The sequence below is a fragment of the Pipistrellus hanaki genome, assembly GCF_964339955.1.
Source record: "Pipistrellus hanaki genome assembly, chromosome: 2".
Taxonomy (NCBI): Eukaryota; Metazoa; Chordata; class Mammalia; order Chiroptera; family Vespertilionidae; genus Pipistrellus; species Pipistrellus hanaki.
In genome coordinates, this window is record NC_140504.1 from 193,506,096 (window position 1) to 193,523,124 (window position 17,029).

The 17,029-nt window shown below is 47.0% G+C and overlaps 1 protein-coding gene across 6 annotated transcripts in view; it reads right to left on the reverse strand.

Moving 5' to 3' along the window:
• Window positions 1-17,029, reverse strand: part of PRDM2 (PR/SET domain 2) — a 105,620-nt gene that overhangs the window by 17,118 nt on the left and 71,473 nt on the right. For 3 of the 6 annotated variants that reach the window (XM_084875286.1, XM_084875288.1, XM_084875289.1), the window contains 2 exons: window positions 15,486-15,596; window positions 6,098-10,451 (listed from right to left, as the gene is read on the reverse strand). The exons of 2 other annotated variants lie outside the window; for them this stretch is intronic. In XM_084875286.1, the coding sequence (XP_084731412.1) occupies window positions 6,098-10,451; window positions 15,486-15,596 (4,465 nt within the window). Of the gene's footprint in view, window positions 1-1,682; window positions 3,242-6,097; window positions 10,452-15,485; window positions 15,597-17,029 lie in introns of those variants that run through there. One more of the 6 variants, XM_084875287.1, reaches the window with a different exon arrangement.

Consider the following 17,029-nt stretch of genomic DNA (forward strand, 5'->3'; position numbering starts at 1 on the left):
TACTGGTGCTCCAGGAGCTGCTCCTGCTGAAGGTCTTGCTGGAGCCGGAAGACTTCCTCACCCACAAAGGGGCGACTCTACTTGTTCACAAAGGCAGGGGGAGACAAGGCTTTTACATCTAGAGGAAATGAAACTTTGGGGGGGGGGGGGGATATAAAAATAATAGACAGACAGGATGGTGCAGGTCGGAGGCAGTTCAAATCCCAGCTTGGCACTTTCAACTCCCCCAGGTCTGTTCCCCCATCGGTAAATGACACCAAACTCAGGGTGCTATTGTCAGGAGCCTGACAAACGCTTCGGACAGAGCCTTGCACACGGAAAGGAAAGCGAGCGTAGCTGTCAGCTTCCCAGAAGCTTGTCACCACTGGCAAGCGAGGAACTCCAGTGAACCACAGCGCCTGGAGGCAGGGACTCGGCTTGGGTGGTCTCCAAACGGGAGACGGGGGCAGAGAGCCTGCCCCGATCAGCCAATGAGCAGTCGTACATTTTCCTCCGGGTCTCACCCGCTCAAACTTCAGGTTTTGTTCCAAGGATTTTGTTTCTGCCCTGTTGTTTTTGTCTAGGAAGAATTTAACAATAATATGGAACGCTTCGTTCCCACCAATCTGGACCTAGTTTCTTTTTTCAAAAATATCCCTCAAGCACTGTGTAGGCCCAGCATCTTGTAGGCAAACTCCCAGGCCCGCCAGAGTCCCAGCCTCCACACCCAGTAAGACGGCGAAGGAAAAGCAGAGACCACCTCGCCATTCCCTACTTGGCACAGCCCGGGAACTAAGATCCAGAAATAACCTGCCCCAGGCGGAGCCCCCGGAGCAGGCCATCGGAGGCTGGAAGGCGAGTGTGCACGCGATGCCTGCTGGCTGCCGGTGTGAAGGGGGAGGAATGGCGAGCAGACGGCCAAGATGGAACCTACTTCCTCCATGAGCAGCGCCCTCTCCTCCCACAGTGTGCAGTCTGCAGGGAGCTGTGTGCGCGCAGCCCTCAGTGCAGGGCCATTAAACAGCCAACACAGAAAGCAAGTCCTCACTCCTCCAGCCCGGCGCCTCCCCACTGCCTCCTGGGAAACTGCCCTGTCCCCCCTTCCCCACTGTCCCGCTAGGACTCTGGGGGGGGGGGGTGGAGGAGGGAGGAGGGGGGTACCATGAACTAGAGGACATTTGGCCAGGAGACACTGATCACTCCTTCAGCTTTACCGCCTTCCCCGAAGACTCCGGCATGACACATACTGATGTAAAGCATGAGAACCACAGTGCTATATCACGTGGGACTTTAGGAAACTGCAAACATTCCATCTCAAGAAAAACAGCAATACCACATAAACTCAATACAGATGTTCCACCTTCTTTGTTTCATTCTTTGGGGAATAACAATAGAAACCCCCAAGCCAGAGTCAACTGTTAGCAAGCATCAAGGAAGCAGAGACCCCACGGGTGAAATGCTTTATTTCACTCTCCAGATACCTTGGAGCACACTGTCCGCCTGCACGGCTCCCCGCTCAATGCAGGTAATGCTTGGAAATAACAGGCAATGCCACACCGGAGCAAGGGCGGCGGTCCTCGGGGCGGCTGGGCCCTGCACAGCGCACAGCACAGCGTGCGGCTTCCAACGCCTCTCTACGGGCCTCTTCCTTCTTTGCCCTTCACTGCTCCCAACCGTGTACAAAATGCAGTCCTTTCACGAGCTTTTAGAAAGTTTTTATTGGTTACAATGATATAAAATGCATCATTTAAAGTTCCCCTAGTTATAAGTGCTTGCTAGCAACAGCATAAAAAAAACTTTCGTACATCTGACAAGCTCAAGTGACTTGTCTCATCCTGGAAGGGATAAACAGCAAGCAGGCGCTCTTAGCCGGTCTGTCTACAATTAGCCTCTTTCTCTCTTAAAAGGCTACAATGGTTCAAATCAACAGACAGTCCCTTTTGTATGTCAAATTGCAAATTTTAATGTTTTCATTAAAATAGTCTTTTATATCATAACTCTCCAACAAGAAACAGTAAAATAACTAACAGCAAACTCCAGTACAAGAACACTCTCCAGATTAACAACTCAAACACAAATGTAAAAGGCAAATCACAATACAATTGAAGCAATTTAAATCCAAAACAATTTAAATAATTTTAAATATTTTATTTTTAAACTGCTACAAATGCTTTATACAATATTTCAACACAAAGTCCCCAGAACAGAAATGTAACAAAATGGGAATGATAGTGAAAGGATTAAAATGGCACAAATTCACCAAACAAGTATTAAACTACACATTTTAAGAGGTAGATTACTTTTAAAGTTGAAAACAAAAGGAGAAAAAAAAACATGAATAACCTAGCCATTTCCCACCAACTCAGTCATTAATTAGGGTGAAAGCATGTATAATGTATGGAGAAATGATACACCCAGGAAAAGGCCAACTTGTAGTTTTTAAATCTCTATTAGAGACTGTAGTACACTGTAGGTAAAGTTATTTTTATTTTTTATTTTTTACTTAAGTGCAGACATACAGCTTTCTAGGCCTGAGATGCATTCTAGGCATTGGTATATTGCTACATAGTCTCCCATAATATAATAGTTATAAATTAGTGCCACATAATTATTTGAGAGGATGTCCATCTGGATAAACACACATGAAACTGGAAGAGGCATACAAAAGGAGTTCATATCCAATCGGGTTTCCTCTCGATTATGCTGGCATTCAGCTTGTGATTTAAAAAAATAAAAAATAAAAAAAGCAGGCAGAGAGAGAAGCTAAATGCCTCTGTCTATAATTAACTTAAAAGAAAGGCATCAAGAGCTGGTATGTGACCAAACCTTCTTAAAACAAGTGCATTAGAATCTGTCATCCCTGAAATCTACAACGAACTATTGATAAAAAAGAGAACTTGCTTTGCAAGGTTAAGTTCAAATCACTCCTTCCTCTGCTATGTGCCAAAACCAGGGCCACACTCGCATTGGAGTTGTCAGTCCCGTGACGATGAGCCAGGTCATCTAGCCCGTCTGACAGCACCTCTTGCATCTCAATCACCTGGGTGCCCAGCACGTGGTGGGCACCAGCGAAGACGCAGATGCCTGACTCTAACCGGGGCAACAAGAAGCCTGCAGGTGTGTGAGACAGCTTCACATGGTCTTGCAAGCTTGGTAGATCTCGCATCCTTTGTCGTAGTGCTTATCCTAAGTTGAGCATGCATTATCTTTATTTAGTCAATTAAGGTTTGTTTTGTGTGGGGGGCTGTTCTACAGGAAGTTCCTAGAAAATAAGAAAACTGAAGATAAATGACAACATAACACAACCTTTTATGAATTGACCACGTTAATGAGAAGGTGAGCAGATCCATATGACAAATGTTAAGACAGCAACAGGTTGATTCTGGAAGTGGGCGGGAACTCGGGGGCCCTACTCAACAGGCACACGCTTGGCGAGGCCCCAGCCCTATCTGGAGTGGCGTGGCAGAGATGGACATGGGAGGAAATGAACAGCACTTTATTTCTATAATACTCTGTGGTGAATGCCGGGGGCTGGCTCTGAATCACAGATGGCTATGATGAAACACGCAGGAGGAAGAGGTGCTGCCAGTGCTGTGGGAAGGCCTTCAGTACACAACAGAGAGAAGCGAGTACTTCTGACCACATGCCATGAAATCATCCCTGAACAGAATTTACACAGAGAAATATACTGAAAGGGAAGACGGCTATAGTTAAAACAACTCTTACCCGTGTAACACAACACGCATGTATCAAGGATGAGGCCTGCTAAGTCCTCATGATAATCTCAGGCCCGAGTTCAGGAATCCTGGTTTTATACCAAATGGGCTACCGGCACTGAAAGGAGAACAGACTCCCTGAAGAAATGCCCGTGCTGGTGCCCAGATAATCAGAACATGATGCCCTGTCTTCACAAATCATGGTCCCTGGTAAACGGACCCCTTGTCAGACACGGCCTTCAGATGTGTCCCCAGCCCAGCTCAGTGACAAACACCAAGGGGGGCCAGCTACCGGGGATGCTGCTGCTGCTGCTGCCACCCACCAGTTAGAACAACAGGTTTCTTATCTGATTCTCTGAGCTTCCTTTTAGGTCAAATTTCACTCGAGCAATGTAACCCTCTGCTAAACAATGAAACAAAGCAAAATAATTACAATGAACTGGAGGAAACAGAGATACAATTTTATTAGGCACTTTGGTCCCCTGAGGTCTGCTTCCAAAAGCATGGGGTGAGGAAGAGGCTAACTGAATGAACTCGGTAAGTTTAGTTACTCAGAGAACTTTTCTTCACCCTTGAACTGTATAAATGGGATCTAGTACAAAATGATTCTTTCAGACAAGACTGGAGGCAAAGGGGGGTATGCAAGTGCATTCTAAAGCATCAACCACCCGGGGCGTGTTTGGAGTAGTCTGTAAAAATGCTGACATATTCTGGCTCTTTATCTTCTAAAAGGACTCAAGTTCAAGAACCTCCTATTGTTGAGGATCTTCCAGAGCAAAGACAGAGTACAAGCAGGTACAGTTAAAACAAAAACACTACAGAAGCCGGAACCGGGTTAGCTCAGTGGATAGAGTGTCAGCCTGCGGAATGAAAGGTCCTGGGTTCGATTCTGGTCAAGGGCATGTACCTTGGTTGCAGGCACATCCCTAGTAGGGGGTGTGCAAGAGGCAGCTAATCGATGATTCTCTCTCATCGATGTTTCTAACTCTCTATCTCTCTCTCTTCCTCTCTGTAAAAAAATCAATATATTTAAAAAAAACAAAAACAAAACCAACACTACAGCAGGCTATTCTAATGGCTAATAGGTGCTTATGCATATGGCATGGCCAGAGACCAGAGGCTGAGTTATATCGCTAGTAACTAATTGTTTTGTACATTTCTGAAGTAGCTTTTTAACTATCAGTCTTGGCTAACGAGTCTTCTCTACGTTGTTCTTTAGCAGGGACTTAAGACACATGGGCACCCAGAATTCTACCTCATCAGCTGTGCCAGGTAACCGCACCCGTGTGTCCTCACGACCTCCCCACATGGCAGACCACCCCCAGTGAACTCTGTCTGCTTGCCTGAAACACCAAAGACTTTCAGACAGGAGAGGGACAGCTCACTCCGAAAGGACAAGGTTTTGAAGGATTTTGCAGAAATCCTATCTGATGGTGAGTTTTTCACAAGCTTGACCCGCAGGCATTTTTTTCAGAAACAGCAGGAATCCCAAGAAAGTGCGTCACACCAAGGTTATTTAAGTTATTTAGGAGATTTGAGAAGTCAACATAACTAATTTAACTATTGCCCTGTCTTTGTGTCACTGAGAACACTTCTGAATATAGGGAGGACACAAATAAAACAGTAAAAGTAAAATTACCTCAAATCTAAGATGAATCCCTACATCGTTACTGGGAAACAAAGGCACGGAGGCCAGGCTGACTGGCCCTGGGCTCGGCCTGTGCCCGGGGGAGCCGGGAGCCTGGCCTTGCTGCGGTGCTGAGCCCTCTCCTGCTGCTCCTCCGCTGCTGGCCTGGGCCACCCTACGCCGGAGAGGAGGGGGTGGGGACTTAAGGCATTTACAAATGAGCATGGTGCATTTTGTTTTAACCCACAAGGCAAGCTTTTTGAATGCAAACAATAGAAGCATGAAGAATGGAAGCATTCTCCATTACTATAACTATGCTTGAGTCACAGAAATATTGATGAGATTGCAAAGTGGTTTTAATGACCTCAGAGATCCTTTTTAACAGAAGAAACCACCTATAATCCAGAAAAAATGAAAGAGACAATGAGATATTACCCAAGATAGGCAGGAAGTTTAAGAGGATTTCATCTTTTCAGGACAGGGCACTTTGGAGAGCTTTCCATGGTTTCAGATTCAGTTCACACTGGCCCTAAAAAAATGGCACACTTTTGCGAGTCCTGGGTCTGAGCTAAAGCTGGGCAGTATCCAACTCTGCAGCAGCCTATCACTTAAGCAACCCCATTTCCTTTAAGTGCTTATGTCAAAATTACACAGGAAGAAGAAGAAGAAGAAGAAAAAAAAAAAAGCCATTGGGCAAGCATACTGTTCGCTTCCAACCGTCTTCCCCGCCCCCACGCTCGGAGCGGAGTTCCTCAGGCCCTGGGACACAGCTTACCTGAAGTCCTTCAGCTCCTGCTTGCCACTGCTGTCCTCCCTCCTGCCTTCGCCCAGGTCGGCAGCAGCTGCCAGCTGGAGGCTTCGGGTGATGGGCCCGCCACTCCGTTCTCTAGATTTTACATTGAACCGGTCTGTTCTTTTCTTACCGGCCAGAGAGGATTTGCTTTGCAAGACGGCCTTGCTTTTCTGCACCCTCACGTGCAGGCTCCGGGCCGTCTTGCTCGAGAGCTGAGCAGAATGGTTCTTGGCCACAGCTTTGGGCTTTTTCCCCTCCACATGAGTTATTTTGGCCATTCTGATCGGACTCGAGTTCCTTAAAGAGGAGGGTGGTTTTTTGGATTTCCCCGAAGCTGCAAACTTGACATTCTGCTTGGACCTGAAGGATGAGGAAGGCAGTGGCACCTGCGTGGGGCCTGAGCTGCGAGCTCTAGTCTTGCCCAAAGGAGCCTGCGTGTTTTGCATTTTAATTTCAGCATCTGCGGTCCGTCTGCGGTGGTTGCTGCTACTGCTTCTGTCGCTACTGGCAGGTGACACGTGCCCACCTTTCCTGGACGAATGGGAAGCTTTTTTTTTGGGAGGAGAAAGCGGTTTTTTGGGGCAGCTGAAAGCAGCATGCTTATTCAGGCTTCCGATGTACGTGAACTCCCGATGGCAATATGGGCAGATGTGGGACTCGGAAGCATTTTTTAAGTCCGCCTTCTGCTTGGCGGATTTATTTTTTTGCAGGATGGCTTTCTGAACAAGCTGGTTTTTTTTCTTCAAAGCATTTAATTTGAGCTTATTTGGTGACATTTTGCTGAGTTCGACACTAAAGTTCAGTCTTTTGGGCTGTCCCATTCGTCGGAAGGCGTTTTTCCCAGAGTTCTCCAAAACCACCACCCCGTTCTTGGGTTGCACCGTTTGCTTCAGCGGGACTGGGTTCTTCCTGGGGGTGTACCTCTTCTTGTCGCTGGCGGAAGCGCAGGCCAGGATATGCTTGTGTAACTCGGGCATGTTGTCCACACCTTTGCCGCACTTTGTGCAGCGGATGGCAGTGCTGAACGTCTGTGGAATGTTGTGTGTAGTGAAGTTGGTGGCCGTGACCCCGATGCCCATGGGGTTCCGGTGGTGGTACTGAAACGGAGGCGGTTTAAAGCTTGGGTAATGCTGATTGAGACCCAGTCGAACATCTGGATCTTTCGTCTTTATTCCAGAAGCCATTATTTTGATGGTCGTGTAAAGCTCTTCGGAAGAATCATTCAACTCCTCTTCCTCTTTCGACGTTTCTGAAGGATCTTCCGGCAAACTCTGCATGTGCTCTGCGTGCGCCTTGCTGGGGTCTGTGAAGTTCTGCGGCCTCAGAGTGCCGCTCTCAAACTCGTGGTGTGTGCACACCTTGTCCGGGTGGAGATCTCGCTGGTGCTGCTGCAAATTGCACAAAAAAGCAAATTCTTTTTTACAAACCGAACACACAAAGATATTGCCGACTCCGTGAAGCAAAAAGCGGTGTTCCGACAAATCGGTTTTCGCCTTAAAGAGCTGCACGCAGAATTCACATTTGAAGGGCCATTCTTCAGCATGAACAGATAGGTGTTTGGTTAGGTCTTTAATGGAAAGGAAAGGCGATTCACAGACATTGCAGACGAAGTTCTTGTTGAATGTTTCCTGCACAATATCCTGTTCAGCTGCAGACGGGGGTTCTGCCCTGGGTTTCAGATCTTCACTCTCCAATTCTTCCTGCTTGAAAGAGATCATGGGGAGAGAGGCTTCCAGATTGTCCCCGGAAGAAACAACGGATGACACTGCTGACAGAGGCGGCGGAGAGGGGGAAGAGGAGGAAGAGGAAGAGAATGAGGATGAAGATGCAGATGATGATGAGAGTGTCGGAGGTCCCGGAGAGGCGGCGGACGTGAGAGGCTCTACAGAAGGAATGGGAGAAGGCGAGGGAGACACCGTAGGAGAGAGGATCGGCAGTGGGGACTGTGCAGTGGCATTGGAAAGTGGGGAGGGACACGGGAGAGGAGACGCCCCGGAAGAGGGGGCCGCAAGAGGTATGGTGGGCAGGAGTGGAGGAGGTGGTGTGGCAACGGTTAACACAGGAGGACAGGGCGGAGGGGATGAGGGATGTGTTGGCATCAAGAGAGGAGGCAGCTGCCCGGAGGAAAGAGAGGGTGTCTGGCAGGCAGGAGGTGGAGGAGAAACATCAGGTGGGCACTCCACAGTAGGGGCAGATAAACTCGTGTCAGGCCCAAGGTCAGGATCGGCTTGGGGATCCAGGGATTTACAAGGACTCGGGCTCCTGGCCACATCCGCCGTGTTTTCGGTGGGCACGCCGATGCCGTTGTACTCATTGAGGAGGACCTTCTGCAGCATGCAGGTGGTTGGCTTCTTCTTCTTGACGGCACTGCAGGCTGGCTGCGCCACGCTGCTGTCTTTGAATTCCTTGCCTTCCGAGTCCCCACAAGGCTTTTTGTGCACACTGAGATCTAACACCGCTTCCCACTGGACCGGAGGCTTGCCTGTACCCTCGGCCTTCTGTTTGACACCGCTGGATAAATCCAGGGGCTGCTGGTTGCACACGGGGCTAAAGGTGGAGCTGGCGGCCCACTCTTTGGATGCCTTGAATTCATCAAAGCATGGCGGGCTCACGGTCTCCCTCTCGTCTCTCCCAGACACACTCCACACTGGGGAGGAGTTGCTGTGACTTTCTAACTTGGGCTTTTTGGAACCCAGAACGGCATCAGTCCACACCGCTTTCCCATCGCTTTGCTTTCCGAAGTCTCGCAGGGCAGGACTGTGCTGTGGAGAGCTGGGAGGGGAGCTGGTCCGCCGCTTAAACCGACTGGAGGTCACCGGCAGCATGGACGCAGGAGCGGACACCAACTTAGTGATCTCGGCTGTCAAAATCCCTGCAGGAGGAGTCAGCTTGTCCTGGGTCTGAAGGAGCTGCTTGAGCTTGGAGGACAAGTACACGCCTTTCTCCTTGTGGAGAGTCACCGCCTCGGTGGTGATGCTGAGGGGCAGGCTCAAGGAGCACGAGGGTGCGATGGGCTGAGGCTCGGCTTCGGCTTTGATTCTGGGTAACACGGGAGGACTGGCAGTTCTCCGCCTCTTGGATTCGCTGTTGGTGCTGCTGGAAGGCTCTTTAGGAAGATCGTCTGTTCTGGGGACCTGTGTGGTCTTGATATTCTGAGTGATTTCCACTGTGACGGGAGTGAGCAGACAGTTTATACCATACAAGTCTGCCGAGCTGGACTCCATCTCAATCACATCACAGTTACTGGTGCTGCTGCTGGTTTGAATTTTACCATCAATATAGTAATTTAAGTTCTCAGAGATATTGCTAGAAATGTCCATGATGTACACATCATCTGCCTCGCCTTCCTCCTCGGGCTCTGTGCTGGGGACGTAGACATTCTGGGGGGGCTGGGCCCGCTCTGCGGGCGGCTGTGGCTCTTCCAGGAGGCCTCCTTTTCTCCGCACACCTTTGGGAATCAGGTGACGCTCGTGAACTCTGCGTTGGTGCCGTCTCATATTAGTATGAGTGCCAAAAACCTTCTTACAGTATTTGCAGGGATGAAGCTCTTTAACCTCTCCATTCTCTTCTACAACAGAAGAATTTACTGTTTCTTGGGAAGCTTTCTCTGAACTCAGGATCAGACAGTCTTGCCCAAGATTGGGAGGATTCGAGTCATCTTTTGGAGTGACACTGTCTCCGGATTCTCTGCCATCAGCGGGGTCCTCTGATGGCTGTAGTGTTAGGTTGGGTTTTCGCTTGAACCCTGCCTCGTGGCGACGCTCGTGCCTCCGCCTGTTGATCTGGGTGCCAAAGGCTTTCCCACAGTACTTGCATTTGAAAGCATGGTTGACTGTAGATATGTGGATGTGCATGTGCCGCTCCAGCCCCTGCTTGGTTGTGAACTTCCTTTCACAATGCTGACATGGAAACATTGATGTTTCCAATACATCACCATTGGCTTCTTCCTTCGTTTTGGGAATTTTGATAACAGGAGTTACCTCTGGAGAGTCTTCGAGAGTTTCTTTTGAAATGGTTTTTGGTTCTTCTAATAAATCTTCTAGCTTCTCATCGCACCGTATTTCTGGCTCTTTCACAGAGCTTTCATTTGGCATGTCAGCTTCTTCCTCCCCCTCCTCTTCCAACCCATCCTCTTCCTCCTCTTCCTCCTCCTCCTCTTCCTCCACGTCATTCACCTCACAGTTTGTTGCTTCTGGCTTCTTGTCTGGCTCTGTGTGCAGCTCGCAGGCAGGGAGAGGGGTTCCTGGTTCTGGAAGCACTTCCTGACTAACCACCTCCAGAACAGCTGTCTGCTCAGCTGCCGGAACTGAGGGCTTCTCGTCCTCCTCTTTGGCACCTAGAAAGCAGAGGGAAGTAGAAGAATGGAGGTGAGGGCAAAACTAGCCGACTTAAGATCAATTCTTAGTATTCAAGTTATTTCTCTTAGCACTTAAAATGTGTAAGGGAGGTTATGATTAATAACAAACAGCTCTACATTCTCATTTATAAAGTTGTATTGGATTTAAATCCGTTTCATTCATTCAGCTGCTATTTACAGAGCACCTGTATTAACCAGGCAGCACACTGGGCAGTGAGGAGACATATATGAACAAAGAGTCACTGGAGCTTAGCTTCTTTTCTGTGTTTAGTCACACAAATATAAACATTTTCATTTATAGAAATTGTAGTGCCTAAAATTGTGTTGGAGTATCAGACACTGAATTTTAGGGTACTAGTTGTGAATTCCAATTTCTCAGGATTCCAAACTGAAATAAGTTGTTAAATATATTACCAACCACGTTAGATTCTTAGTGGTCTTCCTTGAATGGAATGATTCTCTCCTTCCTTCCTGACTAAATCTACATTTTTAGAAGCTAGAAGCTAGAATAGTTTCCAGAATCATCTGATCAGGATTTTTTCAAGTAAAAGAAACGTTTCAGATCATCTCTTCTAAGCCTGATCAATGATTAGCAGCTCGGGAGTCCCAATGCCGGAGAAGAAACCCAGGGGGGCAGGGAAGGACTCCCTGGTAAGGTGACTGAGCAGAGACCTAAAAAAGTGAGTCATGTGACTATGTAGGGGAGGGAGCAAACAGCAGATACTGAAGTTCTGAGTCAAGAACCTGTTGGATGTGTTCAAGGAACAGCAAGGAATCTGGAAAGACTGTGGGGAGGGGGTGGAGGAGACTGGAGGAAGGCACGAGAGCAGAAGATACAATCAGAGGCCAACGCACATAGGACCATGCAGGCTGCTGGCCTTTACTTGGAGTCATAACAGACATATGACATAACTCACTCATATTCAACAGGATCACTCGTGGTACAAGGAAGATAGGCAACTCCAAGTGGATAAGGGTGGAGGCAGGGGACAAGAACTGCATCCTGCAGGAGAAGGGCCAGAGTGGGGGACTAGGTGGCAGGGGAGGAGGTGGGAATGATCAGACTATGGATACATTTTGGAGATGACTAACAAGATGTGGTTGCTGACTAGCTGTGGTGAGAGATGCCAAAGAGGAACCGCAACAACCGCAAAGCAGGAAGAAACGGAGGGAAGAGCAGAGGTGTGTGTGTGTGTGTGTGTGTGTGTGTGTGTGTGTGAAAGTAGAGTTCATTTTGATGTATTAAAACTTTGAGGCACCTGACATATCCAAGTAAGGATGTTAAGCAGTTATGGATGACTCCAGTTCAACAGAAGCTGAGCCTAGAAATGTACAAGTCCTTAGTATTTGGAGCACGGGACTAGACAAGTTCACCTGGAGAGAGAATGCAGACAGAGGAGGAGGGAAGACTGCCCCCAGAGGACTCCAGTACTGAGAGGTCAGAGAAATGACCGGAGAGGGAGTGGAGAATCCTTCGGCTAAGTAAACAAATTTCAAGGAGGGTGTGACCAGCTGTGTCCAGCACTGCTGATGGGCTGGGTAAGGTAAGGGCTGAGGATGGAGAATTCCCTTTACCACGGTGGAAGTGTGGCGATCATGGTAACAGCTTTAGTGGAGTAGCGGGGACAAATGCGTTATAAGAGTTCCTAACAGAAGGTAAGGAGGGAGACAGGGAGACTAAAGCAGCGCTTTCAAGTTTAGCTATAAAGAAAAGCAGAGAGATGGACCAGCGGTTGGGAGAAAACCTAGGGAGAACAGGGGACAGGGCATCCACTCTGACAGAGAATGTCCTTCTCCACAGTGCCACCTGTCTGTGGAGCCAGGCCCCTTGTGCTGTACACACGTGAGGAGTTAGAGAAGCTCTGGGACCTCCTGGCTTGTTAACTGGATCTTTTCCCCTTTCGCTGGACAAGTATTTACTATATGCCAGTACTAGGCGAACAACATTGTCAAGATCCTTGTCCTTATAGAGCTAGTGAACATAAGCAGACACCACCACCATAATGAGTGGTTATACCAGTGGAAGTGCGTGCTGCTGCAGAAGCACACAAGAGGACCTTGTATGTAGCTAAATCAGGGGAGGCTTCCTAGATAAAGTACTGGGCAGGCTGAACGCGAAGGTAAAGGAGAGAAAAGGAAAGGCAACAGGAGGAATCAAAACCTACAGCACACTGTGAATTATTCTGGACTCACCTGTGGGCAATGGGGACCCATTAAGACATTTTAAAGCAGGAGGATGCCAGTTGGGAGATTCTGGCTGTGATGTGGATTAAGGGACGGGGAAGACACATTACTGCGGGAAACCAACACTGACGCAGGAGTATTAGAAGGGAGATGCTGCTGCTTACACTAAGACAGGGGTCTTCAAACTACGGCCCGCGGGCCACATGCGGCCCGCAGAGAAGTCTGATCCGGCCCGCCAGGTTTTTTGGGCAGTGAGCGTAGCCGAGGTGTTACAGTAGGAATTAGTAGTTCATATAGTCCGGCCCTCCAGCTCTCTGAGGGACCGTGATCTGGCCCCCACTTTAAAAAGTTTGAGGACCCCTGCACTAAGACATGTAGCAGTGGAAAGAAGCAGTGGAGGCAGACAACAGTGGCCAGACTGGCAAGATAGAAGAGCCTGTCACAGACCTGGTGAATGCCTGGATACAGGGGAAGTGGGGGTTAAGAAAGCCAACTGTGCCGCGCTCTCTAAATGCAAGCTTTCCTAGGAATATCAGTCTTACTTTTACCCATATGCCCACCATTTTACTGGCAGCGAGGCTTCTGCTTCTAAACAGAAACCAGTCTTCCCATTCCCCTCCCCCCAAACCTGACAAATTTCATGAATTCCATGAGTTTTCCACAAACTGAGAAACAGTCATTTGCTGGTGGTAATGTATTTCAAATTAGGAGCTAACACCCTTTGAAATACTACATGTTCAACACAGACCCAACATGTTGCTAAAAGAAAGCTGGAATGAGACTACAGAAATTGAAAATAACATCTGTAAGGCATAAAAATTTCTTTAAGGAGTTCTTTTGAGCCAAAATCTGTGGCTTCTTTTAATGGAAAAAAATATATATAATGTATTATTTTCTTTCTCTGTGACTGGTAAACAATTTCAGATTTGAAACTGTCCAAAGCAATATAAACCAAAGCACAGCTCTGCTCACTAGTAAGGCCCACACCGGAGTGTGTCCAAGTGGTCACTGAGTTTCAAATGTAACGGGAGGTTTGGGAAAGACAGGAAGAGTCTGGACTGCTTGCTCAGACCACTTTGGAAGAATACGCAGAACATTCAGGAATGACGACTACACTGTACAGAACCACGTACACTTTAACCATTTATTCCACAAAAAGGTAAAATATTAAGTATCTTCTTTCATGGGGCCTGATGTTATATCAGGAAAAAAGATAACTATCTTGAATTTTTGACGGGGGAAAGGGGCTCCTGGATTTTTGTTTTTAATTCTGCCACTAAATGTAGGGAGGGTCCTTAGTATTTTTGTTGTTCAAGCAAATCTGCTATCAGCGGGCAGAACTTAGTTTTATAAGGTTCTGGAAAGTAAACTTGTTGATTCTTGCTTCATATAATGCCACAGGAAATTACAATCTTTTATGGACGTCATCACCACAAACAGTGCTAACAAAATGGCTTAAGAGGAATAAAAAATATTGTTGGTGGCTTTTTTCTCTACAAATGTTTCTTGAAAGTCACAAGCCTACATTTTGAAATTCGCCTATTTGGGTCACTATGAACAACTCTTGAGCAAGCTCCGGTCTTTGCATAAATTGGCCACATAACGAATTAGGACATAACTCCCTCTTTTCTAATAGCAATAGTCTGGATATGGTGGCTCAACTGAGCAATCTGCCTTTCTGATTAATTTCCAATCCATGTCTCTAAATTCTTACAGCATGAAGGGACTAGAATATTAGTCCTCAGAAGAGACCATAGAAAATTTAGTGGGAAGAACACATGAGATAAAATAGGAATTAAAATTCTAACAAAAGAACATGTTTCACTCTGCACATTTGTCATTCTGATATATAAAATCAGGGTGTTTAATATTTTAAGTAATTTTTTAACTGAACTGCAAAACATACCTAAAGTATGCAAATCATAGTATAGAGCAAGATAAAATGTTTACAAAGTAAATACACCAACGTGCCCACCCCACACATCCGTGGACTAGTACTATCCCCCACTCAGCCCGTCAGTCTGACTCTCGTCATTATAGATGTCATTTGATGGTTTTGAAATTTGTAAATTATTTATAAATGCAATCATATAGAATGCTTCATTTTATTTTAACCAAGCATAATTTGATTTCTAACAAGGAAGGTCTTTAGTGCATTTTTTAAGAGGATGGGGATGTGAAGGGCTTGTAAGGGACCTTCTTGCTGTTTCTTTTCTTAAATGACTCTCAGGTGGGCATGCCAAAGAAATCTAAATATAATAATAAAAGCCTAAACGACCATCGCAACTGAACGGATGACCAAATAGGCTGCATGGGGCGACCAGGCTGGTGGGGTAGGGATGGGGGTGGGAGTGGGGGTGTGAGGGGTGACCATGCTGGCAGGAGGGGCAGTTTGGGATAACCAGGCCAGCAGCAGGGGCAGTTGGTGGCGATCAAGCTGGGCGGGGGGTGGGGGGGAAGGGGGCAATGGCGGGCCAGTAAGAGGTGTCCAGTCTGGTGGGAAGCGGGGGGTGGCAGGGGGTGGGGGGTAGCAGTTAGGGCCAACTAGGCTGGTTGGGGTGGGGGGAGACGGACAGCTGGGGCAACTAGGCCAGCAGGGGGGGCAGTTAGGAACCAGTGGTACTGGATTGTGGGAGGGATGTCTGACTGCCGGTTTAGGCCCCATCCTGGCAGTTGGGACATCTCTGAAGGGTCCTGGATTGAAGTGGGTGCAACCTGGGCTGAGGGGGACCCCACCCCCATGCACAAATTCTGTGCACCGGGTCTCTAGTACAAAATTATAAATGGTGATACACATCCAAATCATGCAAGCCCAACATCCCAGCCTACCTTCTGCAGAATCTCTCATATTGGCAGAGGTGTGATCTGGCTCACTTGTCTTCAGCTGTATGTCTTCAGTTTTGTTTCCTTTGTTTTTATTTTCCTGGGGTTTTTTCTTCCCTGAAACAAATAAGCCATTTATTTGGTTGTTTGTTCATTCGTTCATTCATTCACTATTACCCCGAATTCTTGAAGGAGACCATCACTAATCCAATCAGAGCAAAATGTCTATTTCTAGGCAATTATCACTTCAATCCCTAAAGAAAGGAATAGATGATGAATATAAATACTTTTAAATTATGTCAGAGAAAAAAAAAGAAACCCATACATCTTGTATTTTTCAGAATCCTGGGCACTAGTTCTCTCATAGCTCTAAAGCAACTATCAAACTAACAAATAATAGATTCTAGAAAGGTTAACAATACTGATGTCACAGGAAAATTAGATGGTAGCTCTTAGTTTTAATACCATACACATAACAGGGACTGGCAGAAATCTGGTTATTTATAAGCACATTTAGTTAAGACATGAACACCTATAATTGTCACAGTAAAACAACAGAAGCTGAGATTGCACTCAATTGTAAAGAATATTCATGCACAATGGCTCAAATATCAAAGCAGAGTAATTATAAATAATTCACTGTGGCCAGCCTGCACGGCACTCTGAGGGTCCTGAGGGACTCAACTCGAGAACCAGAACCATTCAATATTTCATTAACAATTTGGAAGCTGGGATTCAGGAAACATTAACTGAATTCTAAGTGATACACAGTTCAGAAGATAAGATGAAAATGCAGCACATTTCTGACAAGCTGGAACAGTGAACTCAAGTCACCAAGAATCTCAGTAAAGATAAACAATTCTAGCCTGGCCAAAACCGGTTTGGCTCAGTGGTAGAGCGTCGGTCTGCGGACTGAAAGGTCCCGGGTTTGATTCCGGTTAGGGGCATATACTTTGGTTGCGGGCACATCCCCAGTAGGGGGTGTGCAAGAGGCAGCTGGTCGGTGTTTCTCTCTCATCGACGTTTCTAGCTCTCTATCTCTCTCCCTTCCTCTCTGTAAAAAATCAATAAAAATATATTAAAAAAACAAAACAAAAAACAATTCTAGCCTGGTTACTACTATTGGGAGCTCAGCATTTGGTCTCGTTAGGATTTAACCAGAATTTGCAACCCTTCTTTGCCATTTTTTAATTCCCAGTTTCTTATGCCTGGTAGCTTTTATCTTTCAGTTTTCAGATTCAGAACAGGTCCTATCACCTTCCCCAACAGTTCCCTTCTCCTTCTGCAATGCTCTCCCCTCAAACAAGCTTCATAGAGCCTCCTGAGCTTTCTCTTTCGCAACAACAGCCACCCTGATCTCTGGTTTAGTAAAATGACAAACTAGAAAACATTGGCAGTTTCTGGAAAATGGTATTCTCCATAACAGAGAATAACTACAGAATAGCATAATTAATTAAAAGGTATGTAACAGCCGAAACCGGTGTGGCTCAGTGGATAGAGAGTCGGCCTGCGGACTGAGAGGTCCCGGGTTTGATTCCGGTCAAGGTCAT